Source organism: Natrix helvetica (genome assembly GCF_964273705.1).
Source record: "Natrix helvetica genome assembly, chromosome: 6".
Classification (NCBI taxonomy): Eukaryota; Metazoa; Chordata; class Lepidosauria; order Squamata; family Natricidae; genus Natrix; species Natrix helvetica.
This window is the reverse complement of record NC_138553.1, coordinates 42293035-42318065: the sequence shown is the minus strand read 5'-3', so window position 1 is coordinate 42318065 and position 25031 is coordinate 42293035. Positions and strand designations below refer to the sequence as shown.

The 25031-nt window shown below is 45.7% G+C and overlaps 2 protein-coding genes across 4 annotated transcripts; both read left to right on the top strand.

Moving 5' to 3' along the window:
- Positions 1 to 1806: 1806 nt before the first annotated feature.
- MYF6 (myogenic factor 6) lies at positions 1807 to 7015 on the top strand. Of its 3 annotated transcripts, XM_081958320.1 has the most exons (4): positions 1807 to 2399; positions 2691 to 2781; positions 3850 to 3935; positions 6289 to 7015. In XM_081958320.1, the coding sequence occupies exons 1-4, from the start codon at positions 1824 to 1826 to the stop codon at positions 6595 to 6597; spliced, it is 1062 nt and encodes a 353-aa protein (XP_081814446.1). In that variant the 5' UTR covers positions 1807 to 1823; the 3' UTR covers positions 6598 to 7015. The 3 variants fall into 3 exon arrangements, with proteins under 3 accessions (XP_081814446.1, XP_081814448.1, XP_081814447.1); XM_081958322.1 differs by lacking the exon at positions 2691 to 2781 and having other exon boundaries at positions 6289 to 6352; XM_081958321.1 differs by lacking the exon at positions 6289 to 7015 and having other exon boundaries at positions 3850 to 4467.
- Positions 7016 to 14681: 7666 nt separating this feature from the next.
- MYF5 (myogenic factor 5) lies at positions 14682 to 21245 on the top strand. The gene is made up of 3 exons (XM_081956710.1): positions 14682 to 15328; positions 20143 to 20218; positions 21048 to 21245. Exons 1-3 carry the CDS (start codon positions 14804 to 14806, stop codon positions 21242 to 21244), a joined length of 798 nt encoding a protein of 265 aa, XP_081812836.1. The 5' UTR covers positions 14682 to 14803; the 3' UTR covers position 21245.
- Positions 21246 to 25031: the final 3786 nt, after the last annotated feature.

Genomic DNA, 25031 nt, shown 5'->3' with positions numbered 1-25031 from the left:
GTGAACAACAAGGTTATCTTTTACAATGTTTGGTATGTTTCACGTGCTTAATAGGCAAAGTACAGAAACTGGTCATGCAGATGTTGGCTTCAAACCATTGCTTGCACCATTCCATCTTCCTATTCCTAAATTGTTAGTGGCCATCAGAAACCAATTTAACTAGATGTGTTACTAAGCATTTGCATTATATATATCAAAAAGAAGCAGCAGAAATTTTGATTTCGTCTGAATTGGAGTCCAACTGTATTGTTAAAAAGTACATGTGCAAAGAAGTAATTGCTACTGGTTTCAAACCCGGGATCTGATTGAAAATTGGGCAATCTAGCATATATGGCACACATATATCTACTGAATGCACATTCACTGTATGTCAACAGAGTCTTATGAATTGGATGGAGGGATAGATGGATGGATGATAGAGAAGAATGGCCACCCAAATCAAGCACTGAGACTATGGGCAGCTTACAACAAAACACAGAGAACCAAACAATGAACAATTCCACATAAGCACAGAGACAATCATAGACAATCATGGCTCATATCACACTTACTCTAGATGTGGAGTAGGTCATCATGACCCCAGTGCCAGAGGAAATAACCAGGCTTTTCTGAAGATCAACAATAAATTGGGGTGGGGTGCAGTAGGGAGAGGGGTTCCCGAGGGCAGGGTGGATCTTAGCTGCTGAACTAAGTCTTGTGATAAGGGGCTCAGAGGATTGCTCCTTGCCAACCTTCTTGGCAGCATTACCACCGTGTTCTTTCCCCTTTATACCCTTGGACCACACCTAATTGATTAGGGTCATAGGAACAGTATGCTGAAAGAAAAAGCCAACAATAATGCTCAGCCCAACAAAGATACTGATTTGCCTCTTTGCAGGTATAATCTTCAGGTCTACTTTGTGGTGGTCTATACTTACCCCCCACCCAAGGATTCATCGCTGTTTGATTACAGGTAGCCTTGACTTACAACAGTTCGTTTGAAGTTATAAGGGCACTCAACAAAGTGAGATGACCATTTTACGATCATTGCAACTATCAAAATTCAGGTGCTTGGAAACTGACTGATACTTACCAAGGTTGCAGTGTCTGCAACTTTCTGACAGTCAATAGGGAAGCCTGATTCACTTCTCAACCATGCTTAAGGTCATTCATTCATTTAACAAAGGTGGCACAAAGTTCATAAAATGGGGCAACATTCCCTTAACCCAGGGGTGTCCAAACTTGGGAACTTTAAGACTTGTGGACTTCAACTCCCAGAATTCCCCAGCCGGCTGGGGAATTCTGGGAGTTGAAGTCCACAAGTCTTAAAGTTCCCAAGTTTGGACACCCCTGCCTTAAACAATGTCTCACTTAGCAACAGAAATTTGGGGCTCAATTGTGGCCGTAAGTCGAGGATTACCTGTACTCCTTTTTTCTTTCACACCTCACACTCTTTACACTCAGAGACAAGCAACTCAACTTTGTCATTCATTCTCTTCCCCCTCGTGGTTTTTTTTTTAATGGCTCTTGGCTTTATAATTTTTTTTTGGGGGGGGAGATGTGTCTTTTTTGCTGCTCCTCCTTTCCTCCTGGCCCCTAACAGTCTCAGGCTGGCACAGTCTCGAGCTGGCTTTCTGCTCGGCTCCTAGGAGGGTGATGCGTGGCGACAGCTAAAAGTTGGATAGAGTTTCAAGGGCTACTATATATAAAGCAGCCAAGGGCTCTTATGTCACCGCGCTAATTAAATTCCGTCGGGCCGCTTCTCCGGCGCGCGCTCCCCGGGCTGCCTGTGGCCAGCCCCGCCCCCACCCCCGGGAGGCCCAGAGGCGACCCGCGAGCCCATCATGATGGACCTTTTCGAATCCGGCTCCTACTTCTTCTACCTGGACGGCGAGAATGGAGTCCTGCAGAGCTTGGACATGGCCGAGGGGTCGCCGCTCTACCCGGGCAGCGACAGCACCCTGTCGCCCTCCTCGTGCCAGGACCAGCTGGCCCCGGAGCCCTGCGGCAGCGGCGGCGGCGGCGGCGACAGCAGCGGCGAGGAGCAGCACGTGTTGGCGCCGCCGGGCTTCCAGCCGCTGCACTGCCCGGGCCAGTGCCTGATCTGGGCCTGCAAGACCTGCAAGAAGAAAGCGGCGCCCACCGACCGGCGCAAGGCGGCCACTCTGCGCGAGAGGAGGCGCCTGAAGAAGATCAACGAGGCCTTCGAGGCCCTCAAGAGGCGGACGGTGGCCAACCCCAACCAGCGGCTGCCCAAGGTGGAGATCCTGCGCAGCGCCATCAGCTACATCGAGCGGCTGCAGGAGCTGCTCCAGCGCCTCGACCAACAGGACAAAGGCCAGGAGCTGCTCCTGCCCGTTGGCGAGGGAAGCGCCGGGGACAGCGGCGCTTTCGGCTTCGGCGGCCCCAAGCGCGGAAACGTAAGCGCGGCTCGGCCACGGCCACTGCCCGGACACCCTTCTCTTCCCTTGGCCTTGGCCAGCCGGGGAAGAGGGCTGGGCGCGGCAGTGGGGCGGGATGCTTGGAAGTGGCTGGTGATCGCCTTCCCCTCTCCTCCACCTTTCTTTCTTTCTTTCTTTCTTTCTTTCTTTCTTTCTTTCTTTCTTTCTTTCTTTCTTTCTTTCTTTCTTTCTTTCTTTCTTTCTTTCTTTCTTTCTTCCTTCCTTCCTTCCTTCCTTCCTTCCTTCCTTCCTTCTTCTCCTCCTTTTCAGATGGCCACCCCCGACTACTTGAGCACCTGCAGCTCCGCCTGGTCGAGCGGCTCTGACCATTCCCGGACGCTGCCGATCAGCGCCAAGGAAGGTAAAGCGCACTTCATGCTGGGCTGACGGATTGTAGGAGCGCATTTCTCCGCCTTTGAATTGGCTGGGAAATCAGGGGCCGGCCAGACATCTGTCCTTTCGCGGGTTTGGTCCTTATTGGCTCCCGGAACAGCCCAAATCCTTACAAATCCTTCGACTTCCACAGTTAATAAAATGGAGTGGCTGTTAGGTGACGGAAAGAGCCTCAGGCAAACGCGTCTGAAAGTTGCAATGAGCCAACAGGATAACTAAGTAGCCTAAAATTGTGACCGGGGTTTATATCTAGAATACATCTACTCACCCAGCGCCGCATCTATTTTCCGTGCAGCTCAGGTCCAGAATCAAAACAAACGTTTTGTACAGCTGGATCTTTTTTTTTAAAGAATCAAAGCAACTGGCATGTTAAAAGCTGGCCTCGAAGTTTAGAACTCTAAAGTAAAATGCCTGTAGGACCCTGGCAGCTTCCGAAACAGCTGAGCTCTGTTGGTTTCAAAGCATAAGTTTAGCCGCCTATTAGGCCCTAAATTTGAATTGATTAAAATAAACGAAGCGTCTCATACTATGGCTCACGTCTTTCTAGACTCTTGAGGGTTTTGTAATACCACGAGTTGCATGCTAGCTGTATGTGACATACATTGCATGTATGACACATTGTGCGCTTACATACTTCCTTGAAAGAAAGCAAAAACTTTCAGAATTATTAAGGTCAAATTACCCTGAAATCGAACTTGACCCCCCCCCCGCCCCCGAGGATTTCATAAGAACCTTGAGAACTGCATGGAGGTCATAGCAACAGCATCCGTTTCTGGGGTTTTTTTGACAACAGCCATTCAGTTCTTGTATCACACCCGACAGGAGGTGCCTATGATAGTGAGATTTTTAGATCCCGAATGCAGGCGCCGCCATAAAAGTCTGGAAGGTGCTAACCAGCGGAATGAGGGTGATTAAAATACTAGGAGGGGGAGGGGGGTAGCTCTTGGGGGACGCGCAATGGTGGAAAGTTGGCTTCCTTGCTGTTTATCTTCACTGGGTCTTGGATCTTAACGTTTTCCCCTTCATTCCAAAACAGGAGGGACTCCCGTGGATTCTTCAGCCTCGAGCAGCCTCCGCTGCCTTTCCTCTATCGTGAACAGTATATCTTCCGAAGATCGCAAAGTACACAACGGGGAAGAAATGGTGGAAAAGTAGGGACCTGGTAGCATTTTTGAAAACGGGCCGTGGAAGGAACTGCTTGAGTTCGCACTTTGAAGCGAAACCTCGAATTAATTTAATCTTCTGGAAATGCTAGAGGGGATAAAGGAGGGCAGCGCAGCTGAATAAATAAACGTGCACCTTCTTCAGAGGAAACTTTCCCCGACCGATAAAGGGAACCGCCCCTCTCTGATTTAAATTCTATTTTTTATTTATCTCTCAACTGTTTTATAATTAATATATTACTGTGCTTGGAGAACATCTTTGTTGAAACGCTCGTTCCCGTTTGAAGGAAGCTGATGAGCCCGAGATCTTGGTTTGTGTGTCTGTGGGTGTGAGTGTGTACATGTGTGTGTGTTATAAAATTACAAGTATATAATTTTAGTACTTCTCCTTTTTTAACAGAATATATTTAAAATGTGGGGTGTGATCTTGTATATAAGAAAATGTAGGTAACATTCCCAAGGTTGTAAAATAAATCTCTTGTACAAAACTCCGTCAAGAATATTTTCATCTTTCTATTTAGTTAGTTAGTATGAACATGGACATGAACAAAGGAAATGAGTACAAATAAATGGGGACAGTAGGACAGGGACGGTAGACACGCTGGTACGCTTATGCACACCCCCTTTACCGACCTCTTAGGAATGGTGTGAGGTCCACCGTAGACAGTTCAGTTAAAAACTGGAAGAGAAAAGAATAAATGAACAAATATCTGAAAATTCTTCCTTCTCTCCCCTCCACCAAGATCGACGTCTGTTTTCCCCTTCAAGTGTTTCTCTTACTTGTAAATGAATATAAGGAACCAAAATTCTTAGTGGTTCTTGTTCTTCAGCTTAAAAAAAACGCCGTGTTTTTGAGGCGATTCGGCGATAAATTGGACATCCAGGAGTTTCAGGATCTGTCTGCCACAGAGATCTCTCTCAGGCGCCGGAAGCACCTCCCCCTCCCCGTGTCAATATTTTGACTCTTTAATCCAAAATAATTTTTGATTATTTTGGGCGAAGTAGAAGACGGCCAAGAAAACCCACCCCTTCTTCTCTTGGTAGGTAAACGACTAGTGTTGGATCAGTTGAAATAAATGGTCCGGGAAAGGAGATCCGAGGGGCCCTGGACGTTCAATGGCTGGCTTGATTGCCTTTGGGGATCCCTCTTGACAGTCGAGCTCCCGCTTTCCCGCCCCTTCCCCCAACGCGAGCTTTGTTAGAGACCTCACCTCATGCGTGTGCTGGAATCGTTTCCAGCAAAACTAAAGTATGAGAGGAACCCGCGTTGCTGCAGAGTTCCTGAAGACCCTGAGGATTGTTTTACTGGGTTCGCGTAACAGCGCATATGGGCCAATGTTGAATCACAGCTTTCATTGTCCATCAGCGCTTAACCTTGTCAAAATATTTACGTGCCCCCCCTTTCTTTCTAAGGTGGGGGGGGGAGACTTTGGGAACGGTCTTCCCGTCAGCAAACTTTCCGGCCGGGGATTCCGGAGTGCGACAAAAGTTGGCCAAGTCCCCGGTGATGGGCCCCCGCGGCAGAGGTTAAGGGGCAGCGGGGCGGCGGCGGCGGGTGGGGTGGGGAGACCGGAACAAACAAGACTCCCTTCCCAATTAAAAGCAGCGTAGAAAAAGCAGCGATTTCTGAGGCTCTGCAAGACGGCGCTCCAAGTTGTCCCAGTTTGTTTATCATGGGAGGGCGGGGAGGGACGACCACCAAGGAACACTGGCAGGGCCGGCGCCTTTCTCTCCCCAGGCTTTCCCTCCCCGGGCAAGACGGGGGATTTGCAGGCTGCAGCTCTTGGGGGACTCGGGCGAGGCTGCTTCGCTTCGGATCTTCGGAGGAACCCATGGGCCACTTTTCTGCCTCTGGAGTAGCCGCCTTGGAAGGTTTCCCTACTTCGGAGATACATATATTTTTAAAGTTGTTTTCTTCCCACGACTTATTCAGAGTTAATCAAGGGAAGCCGAGAAGGAGGGAAATTCACAGTTGGCAATTTCCTCTACAATAATTCAGTTAACTCTCCCACCGGACACACACACACACAAACACAATTCTCCAGACCTGATTTATTGATAATGCAGAATAAATTAGGGACGTGCATAAGCGCACCAACGTGCCTAACTGGCCCCATTTATTTGTACCCATTTCCTGTATTCTTATTCATGTTTATTCTTATTCCTATTATTTTGTACACGAGTGACAAACTAAATAAATAAATAAAATAAAAATCACAATTGTAAAATGAATGATATAGTATAGGGTTGCAACTTATACAATTCTTAGGTGAGGAGAAAATTCAGTGAATGCTTCTGGTCTTACTTCCTAGGAAACGCGTCCTGGACTTCAGTGTTCTAGTTCCGCAGAAAAGTCCCGGAAAGGTTTGCAAAAGTGTCCTGGTCTTTATCTAATAATGTTGGGCCTCCACTTGAGTCGGATACTACTCCTCAGAAGAGAGTTACCCGCGGTTCAAAACAAAAAGTTGCCATTTTTTGCCCGCCATTCACACAGACTTTTTGGCGATGGTTATTTTGAGAGCGAAGCAAAAGACTTGGAAAATCTTCAATTTATGCGCACCCAAATCCTGAAGACGTTTTGGGCGAAACCCGGCCCAACCGCTTTTGTGGCATATCTGTGACTTGCTCTGCGGTCTCTTACATACATGCACTTTGCTCCTAAGTCTTTTAGTTCTATACAGTGTTTTGCACCGTTAGTAAGCGCGTTTAGGATTGAACTATAAATGCGTATGTACAGAAAAGTATATACTTGCTTGCTGGCCTTGTTGTTTACAATTCCAAATGTAACAAATGTAACAATATTGCAGTTGTGCGCTAGAATAAACATATTTGACTCACAGTACCATTATTTATGAATATTTGTCCTAGGTGAAGAAACTTAGCGCCAGATCTAGGTGTGAACTAAGAATGCTCCGAAGTTAAGATCTACCATATTGAATGGCTCCTCCTATAGGTGAGAGAGAAATTCGAAGCAGCTGCGAACAATTGATATTATTACAAGTGCTAGTACTACTTTTATTACACTATTAGAGAAGTTAAAGTCGATAGGAAGGCAATCTAGAATGGAGAACTACAAAGGCTAAACATGAATGCTGATACAGAAGGCTGTATAAGTAGTTTATATTGTTATGTTTGTCTTGTTTTTGGTTGTGTTTATTTCCGTTCTTAAAGGTAAAAATGTTTAATAAAAACTATTTTTTTAAAAAGAAAGAAATTCGAAGCAGCTTTCTCCCCTTCCCCACTTCCTCCCTCTCTCCGTGTGTGATATTTTAGCCGTACCAAACGGTGTTTAGTTCCCCTCCTCCGCGCTCGTTAGCAAAACAGGGTAACGTGAGAAATTGTTTGGAATAAGGGAGAGTTCCAGGTTTCTCATTAAGGAGGAAAATAATGTTTTGTTCATTTCTCTCTCCCTCTTCTACACGATTGCCCCCAGATTGTTGGAGGCAATATGCTGACCGAAAACCGCTTAGAGAGGACAGTAAAGACTATAAAGCGGTCTATAACTCTAAGTGCTATTGCTACACCATCATCACCCAACCAACCCCCGCGACCCTCACCCCCGGTGACTGCAGCCGAAGAAAACCCGGGTTGGGTTTGGAATGACCGAGTTTGCATTCAGTGTCAATTTTTATTCGAGTCTAAAGCCAAAGACGTCACAAAACTTGAGAGGCTGGGGCTGGAGAGAGAGAAGTCTGACTTTCACTCGGGTTTTTCCCCCCTGCACTTCCTACTGGAAGAGGGCAGGTGCGGAGGTCTTGTAAAGGGATTCGGGACTTTCTCTGTTGCACTTTCTTCGAAGGGCTCCTGAATCTTCTTTTGGGCGGTGGGGATGGAGAGAACAACTGAAGCACAACAGCATCAGGACAGGGGAACTCTGGGCCTTGTAGTTCCGCTGGGGAGGAGGGGGACAGAGGGGGGCAGGTTCCTCATCCCTGGAAGGCTTCCAACTGTCTTCCACTTTAGGGGTGGGGAAGGGGAGAAAGGGAGGGTGGCTCAGTAGGTAAGACGCCGCGCTTGTCAATCAAAAAAAGTGAGCTCCCGTTGCTTGTCCCAGCTTCTGTCAACCTAGCAGTTTGAAAGCACGTAAAAATTGCAAGTAGGAAATTGGAACCACCTTTGGTGGGAAGGTAACAGCATTTCCTGTCCCTTCGGCATTTAGCCCTGCCGGCCACATGACCACGGAGACATCTTCGGACAGCACTGGCTCTTTGGCTTAGAGACGGAGATGAGCACTGCCCCCTAGAGTTGGGAACGACTAGCACATATGTGCAAGGGGAACATTTACCTTTACCTTAAGGCAGGGGTGTCCAAACTTGGCAACTTTAAAACTTGTGGACTTCAACTCCCAGAATTCCCCAGCCAGCTGGGGAATTCTGGGAGTTGAAGCCAGCTGGGGAATTCTGGGAGTTGAAGTCCACAAGTCTTAAAGTTGCCAAGTTTGGACACCCCTGCCTTAAGGAGAGAAAGAGCACAGGAGAAGCCAGCAGTTTTCCTCGGGGCTCTCGGAGGCGTAAGCTGGAGCTGAATCTGCTGCTTGTCCACGTTTGATACCTAGCCACGACTATAGACAAAGCATCAAATAAAATGGGTGGACGCACCGAACTAATTTATGGACAATAATATCAGAATATTACTCTAGGTCGCTGCACCGAATAATTTTGTAATCCAACCTAGTTATTGGGTGAAGCCTAGATTACTCTTGATGGAGAAACTGCCCTGTCTGAGGATGGTGGGGTCTGTTTGTTTATATGTTTAAGCAACCTTCCGAATCTGCACTTGGAAGGCTAAGAAAAGCATTCTTGATCCAAACACAGATTTGTGAGCCCCTCAATCTGAAGAGATTGCAATTTCTTTATTTGTCATATCCGGAAGAGGATATGATGAATTCATTCCCATAAGGAATATAATCTTTGTAATCTTTTTTTCCCTACCGCCAAGTTTCCCAAAGCTTTTGGTGAGACTCAGATAGGCTAAAGTTGGTGTCCTATTGTGGTATAAAGGAATGCTATTAAATTTAAATGATTCCATTAATTTTTTCGGGACCTATCCCATTCACTCTGTGCAATGGTTAATTTAATTAATTTATTAAACTATGAAGTATGCATAAATATCAGTAAATACCATTAATTAATGATTTAATTAGTGCCCCCAAAGTCGCCCTATTAATGTGATGGGTGGCGTAAAAATTCAATAAAATTAATTGCCTTCCTTTAATCTCTTTAAAATCACACTGATTGACATCCTGCCTTCTTTGCCTCAGAAGAAGAGCTATTGTGAGGTCCCATGAAGGGTGGGAAGAAACCTTTTGATTTGGCAGGTGCGTTCACCGGTGGCCCAGTCTTTGGGTCCAAAGATATCAGGAAACCTTTCCCCCAGATGAGTAGGGCTCAGCGGAGTGGGAACCCCGGCTGATTGGGATATCGGACAAAAAGAGTCAGAACAGAGCAAAAGTCCCTCTTCCTATTAGGAAACTCACCTAATCAAGCACCCACCTTTGTGGATCCGCCCGGCGGGCTTCCATAATTTCCGGCTACCTTCCAAATCTTTTTTTATGCTGCAGGTCCTTCGCGAGCGGCGTCCCAGCCCTTAAACAGCAAAGAGAAGGCAGGGAAGGAACTCAAGGTCAGCTCCGACCGGCTTTTCCACAAACTGGGGACTTTGGATGCAGAGTGGCGTTCCCCGCCGGAGGACTAAGCCCCGGGCCGCTTGACCTCTTCCAGCCGACCGCTTTTGATCTCGCCCAGCCGGAGCCTAACGCGATGGCTTCTGCAGCTGGTGGCCCAGCCCGAGCCCGCCCTTGCCTGGAGCAGGTAGGGCTGTGTTGACTTAGGTGTGCAAGTTTGGGGAAGGGCGGATCCGGGGGCGGGGGTGGGTGGGGGCGGGGGTGCCAAGAAACTGCCTCTCCCCCTATTCGCTTCTTTGGGTGGTTGAAAACTGAGCTCCGGTGGCAAGCGTCCCGGAGGAGAAGGAAACGCAGCCGGAGGTTTCCTTGTCTGCTTAAGGCCAAACCGCCTCTCATTTTCCTAAATATCGCCTCCCCCAGTCTCGTCAAACTACAATGACCAACATCCCAAGGACTGAGTGATGGAAGCTGAGGACTCAGATCATAGGTCCACACGGGTACACAAGTAGAGACGCATGCATTTGGTCTACATCAGAGGTGGTATTCAGCAGGTTCTGACCAGTTCTAGAGAATTGGTAGCGGAAATTTTGAGTAATTTGGAGAACCGGTAAATGCCACCTGTGTCTGCCCCCCCCCCATCTATTCTCTGCCTCCCGAGTCCCAGCTGATCAGGAGGGAATTGGGATTTTGCAGTAACCTTCCCCTGGAATGGGGAGGGAGTGGGGATTTTGCAGCATCCTTCCCACGCCACGCCCACCAAGCCATGCCCACAGAACCAGTAGTAAAAAAAAAATCCCACCACTGGTCTACACCTGAACTTCATTTAATTTGACTTTTTTTTTAAAAAAAAAACACCCACTTCTACTTGCACCCTGCAACTGACAGCCTTAATGAGCCGCCTCGGAACTGGCGCTCACTTCGATTCTGCAAGCTGCCCCACAGATTCCAGCTGCGGAATCCTCAAGCCATGATGGGCGTTGTCTTTCTTTCCTTTTCATCTGACCCGTATTTAGAAACAGGCCGAGTTCGTACAACTCACTTAACTTCATAGTAAATCAACCTGTCCTTTGGCCCCGTGTATTGTTTGTAATCATACACTAAGGCAGGGGTCTCCAACCTTGGACACTTTTAAGATTGTGGACTGCAACTCCCAGAATTCCTCAGCCAGTTTGCTTTGTGGCTTTGCTGGCTGAGGAATTCTGGGAGTTGAAGTCCACAAGTCTTAAAGTGTCCAAGGTTGGACCCCGGCACTAAGGCATACAATAGATTTGCACAACGAACTTAAAAACCACCATGGATCTAGCCAAATTTAGCACGCCGTGCGAATATGACCACTAAGCATCCCTTGACCTAATTAAATGTAGTCCCGGGGAAACCGAACGTGGAATATTTACGTCGAGGGAGTTTCAATTAACGTGCGGTTTACGAACTACAACACCTCTCCTACCCCGCTCCACCCAGTCAAACGAGGTGAAGAACACCGCGGGGCGGGAAAGGTCTCTAAGCCCTTCATTCTTCCAGCTGCCGCCTCCGCAGCAGCACCCCAGGGGTTTCCCGTCTCTGCCCCGCCGCTTGCCCTCCTTGTTTCTGGCAGCTGGACCGAAAGCCCTCGACAAGAGAGGCGGCCTTCCCGACCCGCAGATGCTCCCGCCGAAGCAGGATCCGGCGAGGATCCTCTATTAGCACGGGAACACAAAGTGGAGGCCCTGCTGGGTGGGGACGATGGGAAATGTACTCGAAGGACAGGTCTATGGAGATTCTCAACCATCCAGTTCATAGTTGTCCCAAAGGTGCTTTTTCCAAAAGGCAAGTGGACTTCCTTGATTTCCTTTTCCTTTGAAAACGTTTCTTCTCATCCCAAAAGCTTCTTCAGTTCTTACCCAGAATATTCTATATTTACTTAGAACTGAAGAATTGGATGAGAAGTGAAACGTTTTCAAAGGGAAAAAAAAGTCCCGTTGCCTTTTAGAAGAAGCACCTTTGCCGACTATTCGAAGGACAAGTGGAAGCAGAGAAAGCTGCGATAAGCAAGCAAAGGGTAATATTGAAGGGGCTTCCTGTTGCACCCAGGGGTGTCCTTAGGCTGTGTGCAAAAAAGTTAAGGTGGCGACTGTGGGCTAGTGTGGGTGTGCGCATGCCGTGCCACCTTGACTTTTTCAACCATCCCGTGCTGACACACCTGGATGCAACCGATTCCCATCCCATGGCTTAAGTGGCGAGACGCCAAGTGCCAGAGCGATGCCGGAGTCTACACTCCCCGGGAAGACAGGGCCTTTCCTTCTTTCCTTCGGTATCTCCTGCCTCTCCGCGGCTCTCCCGGTCCATATGCTGAGCATTGCGTAAGGACCCGGAAACGTTTTCACCTGAACCAGGGGTGAAATTCGGCAGGTTCTGACAGGTTCTGGAGAACCGGTAGCGGAAATTTGGAGTAACTTGGAGAACCGGAAAATACCACCTCTGGCTGGCTCCAGAGGTAGGGTGGGAATGGGGATTTTGCAGTATCCTTCCCCTGCCACGCCCACCAAGCCACGCCCACCAAGTCACGCCCACAGAACCGGTAGTAAAAAAAAAACATTTGAATTTCACCACTGACCCCAAGGCTTTAAACTTCAGCCTGTTCGCGGGGCAAAACACACTGCGCACATCTTTACAATGAGCCGGGCTAAAAGTAAAGATACAAGGAAAGCACAAACTTTTGTGCAGAACTTTTGCGGTCAGAAAGAGGAAGGCGTAGGTCGGCCATTCAACTCACTATCTTGTTCAACGCTCTCCCCATCTTGAAAATGCTCCGTGGCTTCTTCAGTTTGGAGATCCCGACAAAAGCAGGAGAGCAAGCACCCCCGACGTCCATCAGTCCCGGTCCGCATTGCTTTGGAGTTTGCGTCCAGCAGCACCTGAGAACCGGAGGCTCTTCTTGGCCCGTCGTCGCGAAACCCAGTGAGGTCACACAGAACCAAAACGGGTGAAATCGTTTGAGCTGGAAGACGAATTAATCATAGCCAGAATGAACTGTCGGATCGGAATGCTGGCGAGCCAGAGGATTGAGAGCTGGCTTGGCTTAACTTTATCCCTCGTTTAATGAAAAATTGCAACTGAAAAGGCAGAGGCGACTATCTTAACGCGGGACTCGCGTTAAGTGGCGCCAGTGGCCAGGGTGATAGTGCACCTGGTGGGCAGTTGACTTTCAATAGCAAAAGCGGTTTCTTGGAAGCCAGTTCAGAAGAGCGCGATTGTGGATTGACTCAGTCGGTCCCTTTGAATTTAAGGCGACTTGTCCTTGAATGGACTTCCCTAGTCAGAGTTACGTTTCAATATGCCCCATAAGGATCAGACGGCGAGGAAGGAAGCGAGCTTTTATGTCCCCTTAGGAAGAAGCCCCTCTATACAACGAGGGACTTCGGGTCGTGTGAACTAGGGTGGTTTGGGAATCCGGTTTTGTGATAGTGTCCCCAAACTAGAAGGAGCCTGGAAGAGGCATTTCAGTTTCATTACAGAGGATAAACTGGGAATTGGAAAAGCCAGGAGAAAAGGAAACGTCAGAAAATGCTTTGTGAAAGGCCCACGTGTGTAACTGAACTGCCACTGAGGAAGCTTTCCCCCCGCATTTTCTTTCGCTTTCTCTTTTCAGTGCCGCCCCCCCCGCCGCCGCCCGGGCACCCCTCCCAGGATTACGCGACGAAGACCCACCGTTCAGCTCAGCAATTTCCCTATTGGGCTCAGTGGACGCTGGCCACCCAACCCAAGGCCGTGTGCCATTTGTCAGTCTTGAACGTGCCCCAAGGCTCCTGGCTGCTGCTGTTGTTTTCTGCAACAGATTAGTCCGGCTGCGCCTCTGGCAACCGTAAAGGAACAAGAGCGAATTGCCCACCGAGAGAGAAGCGCTTGTTTTCTTAGGAGGACCCCATGTGACCGGGGCTAAAGGGTCCCGGGACTTTGGCAAGCGCTGCCTGCTAAATGTCTTTTCATTACCCGCTAATGACCGTCCAACGCCCCCTCCCTCTTCTCTGGGCCTCCGGGAAGCTTCCATAAAGTTCCTTAAAGGTTGCATGGCTAGAAATTGCACGCCGGGGGCGGAGGGGCCACCAGCAGCTGGAACACATCGGTAACGGTGCAAATCCAGAATTTTCGCCTTTTCACAGAGCTGCCACTTGCACAAGAAACTGAGAGCGGACGGGAGGCGGGGGGGGCGCAGGAGGATCTTTGGGATTGCAAATGTCTTGGAGATGAAGGACCGGGCAGCCCTTTCCCTTGCCAGGACTCCGGGGCGGGGTGGGGAGGAAAGCATGAACCGTCCCTCCGTCCTGCCTGCTCAGGCTCTGACAGTCTCTTTAGGGCTGAGCAAGTCAGAAGGAAAGTTCTCGGAAGTCCTTTTGGGCTCCGGTTCGCGCCACCCACGAACTCTGGTTCATTAAGCCAGCTTTGAATTTGCCCAACAGTTTGTCCGCTATCCTTAACATTTCCTTTCGCTCCACCTCCAGAAAGAACAAAACGTGCTTGGAAAATTGCTAAATGGTACAGTACTAAAAAGTCAAGCGCGACCCTCTACTTCTATAACTTGTATATTAGTCGGGATAATAGTTGTCTTTTTTATGGAAGAACCCAGTTCAATTACTAATCAATAGTAATAGAAGTAAAAGAGGGGGGAAAAACCCCTTGCGATCATTTGCTAGGGATTAGTCTTCTTTAGATAAACTTTGAATTCCTTTATTTTTAACGGACCGAGGTGATCGCTTGGCTTTTTTCACGCCCCCAACCAGTTTCTTTCTTAAGAGCCCCTTTTACAGCCGAGTGGAATAGCCGGACGCCAAAGAGGAGTCTTCGGCTACTCTTCGGATCTCCTAGCTTTTGGGGGTGGGGGGAGGTGGGGAGGTGCTGAAGCAACTCCCCGTCGGGCTGCCGGAGTGCGGCCTCGCCTCGCGGTTGCGCTTTTTTGTTTTTCTTGCTGCTGCTGCTGCTGTGATCTTTAAAGTGTTACTAATTGCACCTCTTGGACCCGCGCCTTGGAAAAAGGCAGCGGCCAATCCGCGCCAGAGGAGCGCAGGGCCCCTGGGGAGAGAAGGGGGGAGGTCGGGGGACTCCCCCGAGCAGGGGTCGTGACGGTGCTGCCAGCTAGGCTGCCCACCCGGGATATAAAGAGTCGCGAGCCGCTCGGCCGGTTCCAGAGCGCCAATGCCCCAGCCTCTCCCTGCAGCTCAGCGTCGAGGATGGAAGAGGTGATGGACGGCTGTTCGTTTTCGTCCCCCTCGGGGGGCTTCTTCTACGGCAGCTCGCCCTTCGTCCCTTCCCCCGAGGAGGAGGAGGAAGAGGAGGATTTCGCCCAGAGAAGGGTTCCGGTCTCCTTCCGAGACTCCCCGGAGGACCCTCCCGGGGGCTCGGACGGGGAGAAACACGTCCGCGCCCCGACGGGCCACTCGCAGCCCGGCCCCTGCCTGCTCTGGGCTTGCAAAGCCTGCAAGAAGAAGGCGAGCCCGGGCGACCGGCGCAAGGCGGCCACTCTGCGGGAAAGGCGGCGGCTGAAAAAGGTCAACCAGGCTTTCGAGGCGCTCAAGCGCTGCACCTCGGCCAACGCCGGCCAGCGGCTGCCCAAAGTGGAGATCCTGCGCAACGCCATCAGCTACATCGAGAGCCTGCAGGAGCTGCTGCGGGAGCAGGTCCAGCAGTTTTACGGGCTGCCCGCGCCCGGCTGCTCCGAGCCCGCCAGTCCCAACTCCAGCTGCTCCGACGGCCTGGTAAGGACGCTCTGCCCCGCCCCGGTCTGAATCCCGCCCGAAGGAGAGCAGGGAACAGCGGCAGGCAGGCTCAGAAGGGCTAAGTGGGGCGGAAGGGCCCCCGAGAGAACCCCGGGCTGTCCGCTGCAGCCTCACTTGCTCCCCTTCGCTCTTTTTTTTAAACAGCTGTGATTGTTTCCCGCACCATCCTGGGGCCCCTTCCCAACCGCGGGGTTTTAGCGGAGCTTTCACGGGATTGAGGCAGGTTTTGAAATCCCCAAAATGCAGCGCAGAGCTGATGGGTCGATGCCTGAGCCCGGAGGAAGACTCTTCTGATTCTGGAAGCAATTTGGCATGTTTGGGGGTTGCAAGGAGGAGCAACCTTAGCGGGTGGGGGTGGCCCCTACGGGTGGTGTTGAGTTGCTTTTCTCTGGCTGTGCCAACCCCTTTGCTCATTCCACCTGGTGTGCAAAAGCTTTAGTGAGTAGCATATAGTTTTGATTTGGGAGGGAGCACTTCTAGGAAGTAGGAATAAGATTGTGTTACTTGTGTGGCAAGTGTGCAAGGCCACGTGGTGCGTCACAGTCGTTTTATTTCTATGACTGTCTTAAAGGGGATTTTTATTTATTTATTTATTTATTTCTTAGATTTTTAGACCGCCCCCTCTCCCAGAAAGGGACTTTTGGGGGGAAAGCATCCTGATATTTCCCTTTGACAATTCTCTGAAATGAATTATTAGCTGCTGATCCATGTTCTGCAAATGGAAAATGGAGACAAATTTCCAGAGTAGCCTGTTTGTTCTTTGGCTTAGCATGTTCCCCATTAATTGCAATTCTGTGTAGGACATAATATCTCCATATGCTGCACGTAACTACTGCAGTGTAAGATTATTCATTCAAAATTTATGGTATGGCAAAACTTTGTTTCCCTATTCTGTTTGCTGGATACAGGATCAAAATGTAATTTAGGCATCCTTCCACAATTTAGGCATTCTTCCTGGATACAAAAAGAAGGAAGAGAACAATTATGAGGTTAACCCTTTACATTTTTGGGGGGAATAGATTGCATTGTGTGCTTGTGTTACAAGTGCATCTTCTGAACATTTATCTAACGCAGGGCTTCTGAAGCTCAGCAATTTTAAGATGTGTAGACTCCAACTCCAAAGCTGGGGGGGGGGGAATTCTGGGAGCTGGAGGCTACACATCTTAAAGTTCCTGAAGTTAAGAAATATTATACAGTATAGTCTAACTAACACATACTCCTGAGAAAGAGCTGTAAGGTTGCAGTGTAAAAAATAATGCCTGGGAGGGCGAGCTGTATCCTTCAAATTTCCTTGCAAGCAATCTTATCAAATGGTAAAGTGTTCAAATGACTCTGGGAAATTCTTGTACTAATTTCTCTGGAAGTAAACCTCACCTCATCTCACTGCATACATCAGTTTCCTGTAATTCTGCATCAATTTCCCTTTCCCCCCAGGGGAGTTCACAGAATGTGGGTAGCTAAATGATCCAGCCAGATCCATCAAGGATTAGAGTCAGATCCCTTGATTTAACATTCAGGGCCATTGACTATAAACCTGTTAATTTAAATCTCAGAGATGTTCTGATTCAAAGATGTGTAGGTAGTGATTCTTCTAGGCATATTGAGATTGCAACTGTCAGGCTGTGGTGGGGTTTTACTTGGTGGGATTTATTCGGATTGTCCATTGGTAGGATAGTGTTGTTTGCTAAAGTTATGGATCCCTGAAGGGAAGAGCTTGACCCTGAGTCTGTTAAAGTGTTTGCTTTGACGTTCATGACATCACCAGGTTTCCCTGTTTGAGCTTGAGTGAAACACCAGTTGTGTTTCAGTTTGTTAAGAAGCTGTCTGCTTCAATTCTAAAGTGCCTCTGATGGGCCTTGCTCTTAACTGTTTCAAAACCCTTGTTCCGAAAACTCATTAGGCCAGGTTGAAGCATGTGAAAAATGCAGAGCACAAACAAGTTAGAGTAAAGTTTACTTGGTGTTCAACCATGAACACCTCATCTGAAGGCAGTTCCCTCACTCCTTTGTAACACCACTTTGGGAAAGTGTCACCTTCAGATCTTAAATGTTTACACATGTATATGGCCTTTGAGTAGTCCTAATCAAGATATTTTCTTCACTGCTTTATTTTTGTGGGTAACTCAGCTACTTTTGCTTAGTATGGATGTTCTAGTTATACAGATGTATGTACATGTTGATATATGTGTACATTATTATTTTTCAGAAAATGCAGAAATTACCTTAATAGGAATTTAATATGAGATTATTATAATTCCAACATTAGATTTAGGCCCTGCCCAAAATCAATACGATTCTGGCTAGATATTTTAAAACAAAACAGCAATGCTATATAGAAAATACATGATACAAAATAATGCATATAAGTTCAGACTGTCTGACTATAATCTGTCTGTATCTAACTATTATCTTTCATCTATTTGTCATCTATTAACTAGCCATCATTTTCTCCCTCCCTAGCGAAATGCAATGCATGCAGTCTAAACAGTGAAAAGACTAGGCATGTCTCAACTTTTAACCTTTGTTGGACAAAATACACATGTAAAAAAACCCAAGATATGGTCTATAATACCACATTGTTTTTGTTTTTCTCTTGAGATGGTGAGCATTGATGTGCTTGCATTTAGCAAAAAGCTATTTTTTCCTGCTATGTTCCTATTCTTGCCTCAACTCCCGCCAGCCTAGCAGTTCGAAAGAATGCAAATGCAAGTAGATAAATAGGTACCACAGTGTGGATGAGCTTGGTTAATTAGCTTATTACACAAAGGAGTTTTCTTGGCATGGCTAGGGTAGCTAAATTTTGGGTAGTGGGCACATAAATATATGGGCTCAGATCCCAGGCAGGAGAGTTCCTAATATGTAAATATAAGTGAAATGTAATCATTATGCAAGTAACAATGCTAATTACTACTATTAGTAGTAATATTATATTTTAACCCCTCCCCCAATAATTAGTAGAAACTCCATGCAACCGTGAAATACAACGAAGGTATTTTATATAGCAGAATCACATCTAATTGTGCTAGGAAGCTATACTTACATGATGATACCAAAAATCAGAAGCAAAGATAAGGTAATGAAACTGAACCCTATTATACGATTTTAGTTGTTCAAATAACACTGGTATATATCAGAACCTCATTTGCTATATATCATTGCATTAATCCAATATTTTCTTTGAACACAGTTGCAAAATAGAAGGAAAAAAAATCCGGACAAGTTGCACTGTATGGCCTGTTTGTTATTTTGACTCCCAAGGCTGAAAATCCTGCAAATGTTGCCCTCCTTTCTATCATTAAAACACAACATGTTAAATAGCTAATTGTTGCCTTTCCTAACAGCAAAAACCAGCTGTCTGAAACAATCACCTCAATTTTAAAATGTTTTGACAAACCTTGTTTGTCATGTGTAAAATAATTAACAGAGTCTGTGAACTTGGTGGTGCAATGGTTAGAATGCAGTACTGCAGGCTACTTCTGCTGCCTGCTGCCTGCCTGCAATTTGGCAGTTCCAATCTCACCACAGGCTCAAGGTTGGTTCAGCCTTCCATTATACAATAGCAGAGTTGGAAGGGACCTTGGAGGTCTTCTAGTCCAACCCCCTGCCTAGGCAGGAAACCCTATACCGTTTCAGACAAATGGCTATCCAACACCTTCTTAAAGACTTCCAGTGTTGGGGCATTCACAACTTCTGGAGGCAAGCTGTTCCACTGATTAATTGTTCTAACTGTCAGGAAATTTCTCAGTTCTAAGTTGCTTCTCTCCTTGATTAGTTTCCACCCATTGCTTCTTGTTCTATCCTCAGGTGCCTTGGAGAATAGTTTGACTCCCTCTTCTTTGTGGCAACCCCTGAGATATTGGAACACTGCTATCATGTCTCCCCTAGTCCTTCTTTCTATTAAACTAGACATTCTTCCAAGGTTGGTAAAATGAGGACCCAGATTGTTGGGGGCAAGAGGCTGACTCTATAAACTGCTTAGAGAGGGCTGTAAAGCACTGTGAAGCAGTATATACCATGTTTTCCCGAAAATACTTTTGCAGTGGGCAAAAATATAAACCCTCCCCCAAAAATAAGCCCTAGTGAAGGGGTAGGTTTAGCCAGAACAGGAGGCAGCCCTTCCCTTCCCCGGTCACTTCAGGGCTTCTCGGCCCCTTAATCGGATCAGCTGGGCCGCTCCATTCACAAAACAGCTGATTCGCGGGTGTCGCTCAGGCCTCTGCCTCCAGCAAACGCCAGTTGCTTTTGCAGCCAATTGCGGCTGCAAAAGAAGCTGGAGGCCAAGCAACACAACCCAAATGCCTCATGCCCTCCTTACATAACAGTGAAAGTCACAGCTCGCAATTCCGTCCACGGAACAGAAAAAGATAGCATAGAAATCCATACACCTGGGACGTCAGATGGCAGCAGGCAAGCGGGTGGTGGGATGGAGAGGGTGGGGCTGGTGGACTTGCTGCTTCCTGCACGTGAAAAATAATAAGACCTCCCCGAAAATAAGGCCAACCCCTTATTTGGCGGGTCAAAAGAAAATAAGACCCTATCTTATTTTCAGGGAAACACGGTAAGTCTAAGTGCTATTGCTTTGTGCCACACTAGATGAAACAACTGCACAACCAGAAAGCATCTTCTGTGAGACTTCATTGGACTGCATTCAGCCCTGTACTTATTTGTATCCAGATATTACTGATATCTAACCAAATTCAGTGTTCTTTCCAGATATTCTGGCAGATGAAATCCAATTGACTGTGCCTTTAATGTATAGAAACCCCCAACCTCATGGCTTCTTATCTATTTCAGACTGAATGCAGCAGTCCCCTGTGGTCCAGAAGGAACAGCACTTATAGCAAGAGTTACTGCTCTGATCTCCAAAATGGTAAGGCTCACATCTCTTCACTCTCCAAGGATGGCAGTAAGAGCATAAAAATGAAGGTATTCAACTGGACAGAATAACCCAGTAGCTGCTCTGGTAATATCTGGCAGCACATGGTAGACTTTGAAAAGAGAAATTCAGTTACCTTAGATTCGAATATCTGTTAGCTATCTTTCTCTTTAAAAGTGTACAGAGTGGAATACACAAATAATATACGATATTTTATGCAGCTATTTTATGTAATTTCTGGGATCAAGTCCCATAAACAAAAATGGAAAGAACTGAGTATGATTAGGTGGGAGAAGAAATAATTAAAAGACAGAATGATAGCAGTTTTCAAATATATGAAATGTTGATACATTAGTCTTAGGTTTTTCTGCTTTCTAAAGCATATCTTACAGAATCACTGATCAGTTGCTGACCCTTCTGACTAATTGTTCCAGAACTGTAATACAAAGCTTTGGAGGATGTTGAAAAAACTTGCTCCAGAGGACAGACCTGACCAATGGCTTCACATAACAAACAGAGCATTATTTCCTAAACGTTAGTCAAATTTGCTCCAATAATCATTGGAACTTGTGATGTCACCTTAATCACCAGAATAATTCTAGGCAGTTGAATTGAAATGATAGGAAAGGACATTGTTTCCAGGCATTAGCAAAAACTGACAAACAGCTTGAATAATGGATTCTCCTTTATTAATGGAGATGGCATGCATGAAGGAACACGTGTGACATCTGCAGTGACTGGCTTAGACCAACTCATGAAGTAGCATCAAACTTTGATTCTGTATCTCTTTCCACTAAGTGCTGTTTTGTCTTTTCCCTCTCAGCCTACCCCTCAGAAGCAGCTAGCTCTACCATCTCCAGCCTGGATTGCTTATCCAGCATAGTGGATAGAATCTCTTCTTCGGATCAGGAGGGGCTCTCCCCCAGGGACGCTGCTTCCCTCTCTCCTCTTGCCAGCCCTGAATCCCGGCCAGCCTCTCCTGAGGCCCCTCATTCCAACCTCATCTATCATGTACTTTGAACTGCCTGAGATTTTACACCAGCTGGGCCAACGATTGGCTGCTTCTGAGAATTCCCAGCATCAACAAGGAGATGCTCCATTGAAATATGAAGCTCTTGGAATTCTGGTGGACCAAAAATATGCATACAAAGAAAAAAAAAGTCACTTTATTTTGTCCTAACTTCCCTTTTTAGAAAGCAAATGACATATTTAATCAAACTGCTTTTTAATACTATGTACTATAATTATATGCTGACCTTTAAATTGTATGACATCGCTATCTTAATTATCCTAAAGAATAGAAGGCAAATGCGTGGATGTAGATCCATGTTTTGAATTGCTATAAGAAAACACAGGATTAGTTAAATTATATTTCATAAAAGTACATTTAATAAAAAAATAACATTAGCTACATGATCTCTTGTTGTTATCTATAATATTATAACATGATAGTATCTAAAAATAATAACCCAGGATCAACTCTACAACTAGCTAGGACAAAGCAGCATAGTTCAAAAGGTAGGTGTTTGGCTTAGGCCACTGTGTTATGCTATCTCTGCTTCTTTTGATGTCTCTTTTACCACTAGGGGGAGACATTTAGAGGTTCTTAGGTAAACCTTGATTCAGGTTTCCAATTGCTACTACCGCTTTAGACCTACAGCAGGGGTGTCCAAACTTGGGAACTCTAAGACTTGTGGACTTCAATTCCCAGAATTCCCCAGCCAGCCATGCTGGCTGGGGAATTCTGGGAGTTGAAGTCCACAAGTCTTAAAAGTTCCCAAGTTTGGACACCCCTGACCTACAGTATTGACAAAGATACTGTGGAATGCAATAACATCTTATCATGTTTCTGTTACTCTCTTTTTCCCCTGCAGCCAGGGTCTCTCAGCCAGTATTAAGCATTGAGCTGCTTCTGTCAGCCTCTGTCACTCTAAATTTAGGAAATCAAAGGGGAAGGGGAATCTGGTTTTATTTTTATAGTTGTGCTTTTGATAACAACAGTAAAAAAACTTCACTATTTTTATATGATTTTCTATTCAAGGTATGTAAAATGATCCTTGGAGTAGGATTTGAATGATAAGTAGTTCTTTAATGGGATATTTCCATTCTTTAAATTCAAAACACTTGTAGGTTAATGTTTGAAAACACTTTTGATCTCTATGCAGCTCAGTGTCTGGAGTATGCTTTCATGTTTTGTGATGGATAGCTGTTCTTCAGAGGCCAACTGAGTTAGCCTGTGCCAAAAAGCTGGATGTTTTACATACAAACACACATAAACTATGTTGTACTTAGTTGTTCTAAGTTATATTGAGCTGTTGATACTATGTAACACAACAATGATATTAACTGAATAGTATTTTAATTAAATCTAGTGTTTGATAGAAGAAAAAGTATGGTAGTTCACATTTCAGCCTGATACAACTATAGCTTTAGGAATTCCACTCTCAACTCCCCTTCTCACTCAATTGTTTGTGTGTGTGTGTGAGAGAGAGAGAGAGAGAGAGAGAGAGAGAGAGAGAGAGAGAGAGAGAGAGAGAGAGAGAGAGAGAGAGAGAGAGAGAGAGAGAGAGAGAGAGAGAGAGAGAGAGAGAGAGAGAGAGAGAGAGAACGAATGAATTCCAGATATCAAATTTTGAACTTTGTGGGGTAACAGATATTTGACTTTCTCTTCAAGATCACGCAAGGCAACTGCAGTTTGTTAATATAGTTTTCATTAGATTAAAACAGCAACACACTAGAAAATATATATTTTTTCTCAAATCATTCATTAGAATGTAGACCCTTGGCAACTTTTAATTTTTAAGCAGTATTAGGAAATCCAGATAACTTCTCTTAGGCAATCATTTGTTTTTTTGCAGGATCTAATCAGAAGAACTTATTCTAGCTAGAATTTCTCAAACTTGACATATTTAAGAAGTGTGGACCAACTTTCAGGATGGCTGGCTGGGGAATTTTGGGGATTGAAGTTCACGTATCTGAAAATTGTCAAGTTTGAGAAAACCCGCCCTAGCTTCTAATGTATCCACTGTGGTTTTATTTTACTTACTATGCTGTGATTTCAGATATATTAATGGATTTATGAGCTAGTTCCCCAACATAATTTATTATTGCTTTTTAAATTTTTCTTGTACGAGTTTCTTGAGATTTCTTGAGCTGTATTTGAAATACAGTACATGAAATAATGTCACATACAAAAGGCCAAGCTTATCATTCCAGAATGCTGGATGTGGAATTTGAGATTTAACTTACAGGAATGCAAGCATAATACTGAAATGAGAAAAAAAAACTTGCTAATATTAAGAGCAGTTTGATGAAAGGATTAGAGCTGTCAAACTTCCAGTCCACGTGCAAGATGCGTCATGCGGTGGCCACGCCCACACCCAATTTAGTGAAGGGGAGGAAAGTCTTGATACATCACATGATGCTACCGTGACGACACAAGTTTGACACCCCTGGATTAGAGAGAAGACAGGCTCTCTATTTCAGACTGCAGAACTATCTACTGTATTGTTTTAATATGGATTGCTACTCTGAGTAGGACATAATGATCCAAATAATCTCTTCCGGTGTTACAATTCTAAGGCGGTGGCATGTTGAAATTGCCATTAAGTCTGTGGAAGGGCCTGTTTAATGAAAGATGGATGCAAATGATTAAGCATTGCAAGAAAGGCATATATAAGCTTGGGATTCATCTATGCTAACCTTAAACAATCAGAAAAATTGTGAGTAGAACTCCAGCTGGAGTCTTTCAAAGCCTGATATGTGCACTTTTGGCAATGCAGGAATTTTTTGCATATTTGTTTAGAACAGTTATAAAAAGCATTTAACATTTCAAATTTGAAACTATGAGAAGAGTATTTTAATGAGTACTTTTAACTGTGTGACCAAAGCCTGCACACCTGGAGATTCTAAAGCAAAGCAAAACACAAAACATGTGAAGAAACATTGGTGGTGAATTAACTGATTAATAACAACTTGGTATGACATTCATTAACATTTATTATATAAAGCAAAATTAACTTTCAATTTGTTATTTTCAGTTTTTTTCCCCAGGTTTTAGCAGCAGTTGCATTTCACAAGACTGCGTGTAACTTTGAAAACATTTTTAACAGCCTCCCATTACCTTGTTTAGGTATCAAAATGCATGTTTGGTATAATCATGATCCTAAAATGTCACTGAAATGAACGTAGTAACATTTCAAAAATGAATTCAAAAAAGCTCTAATTTATTTTTAAATGTTGCAATGTTTATAAATATCATTAACTTAATATATAGACTCAAGGGCAGGGGTGTCAAACTCGTGGCCCATGGGCAGATGCCTCCTGTGCTGGCCATGCCCATGCCTGGTTTAGCGAAGGGGGAAAAAGTCATGAAATATCACATGATGCTGCCATGCGACACTCCTCATACGCACCCTTCCAGGAAGAGATAGAATTAATTTGGTTTTAAAGACTTGATAACAAAGCTCTAGTCCAGAAAATGACCACAGACTCTATGAAGTATGATCTTCTGGGCCAAAGCACATATTTAATACAATACAATGCAATAGCAGAGTTGGAAGGGACCTTGGAGGTCTTCTAGTCCAATCTCCTGCCTAGGCAGGAAACCCTATACCGTTCCAGACAAATGGCTATCCAACATCTTTTTAAAGACTTCCAGTGTCTTTAAACTTCTGGAGGCAAGCTGTTCCACTGATTAATTGTTCTAACTAAAATTCTAATAATTTTACAAATATTTATATACCGCTCTGCTGCATCCCAAGGGGCTTGTATGACTTACAAAAAATTCTGATCAGCAACAATAACA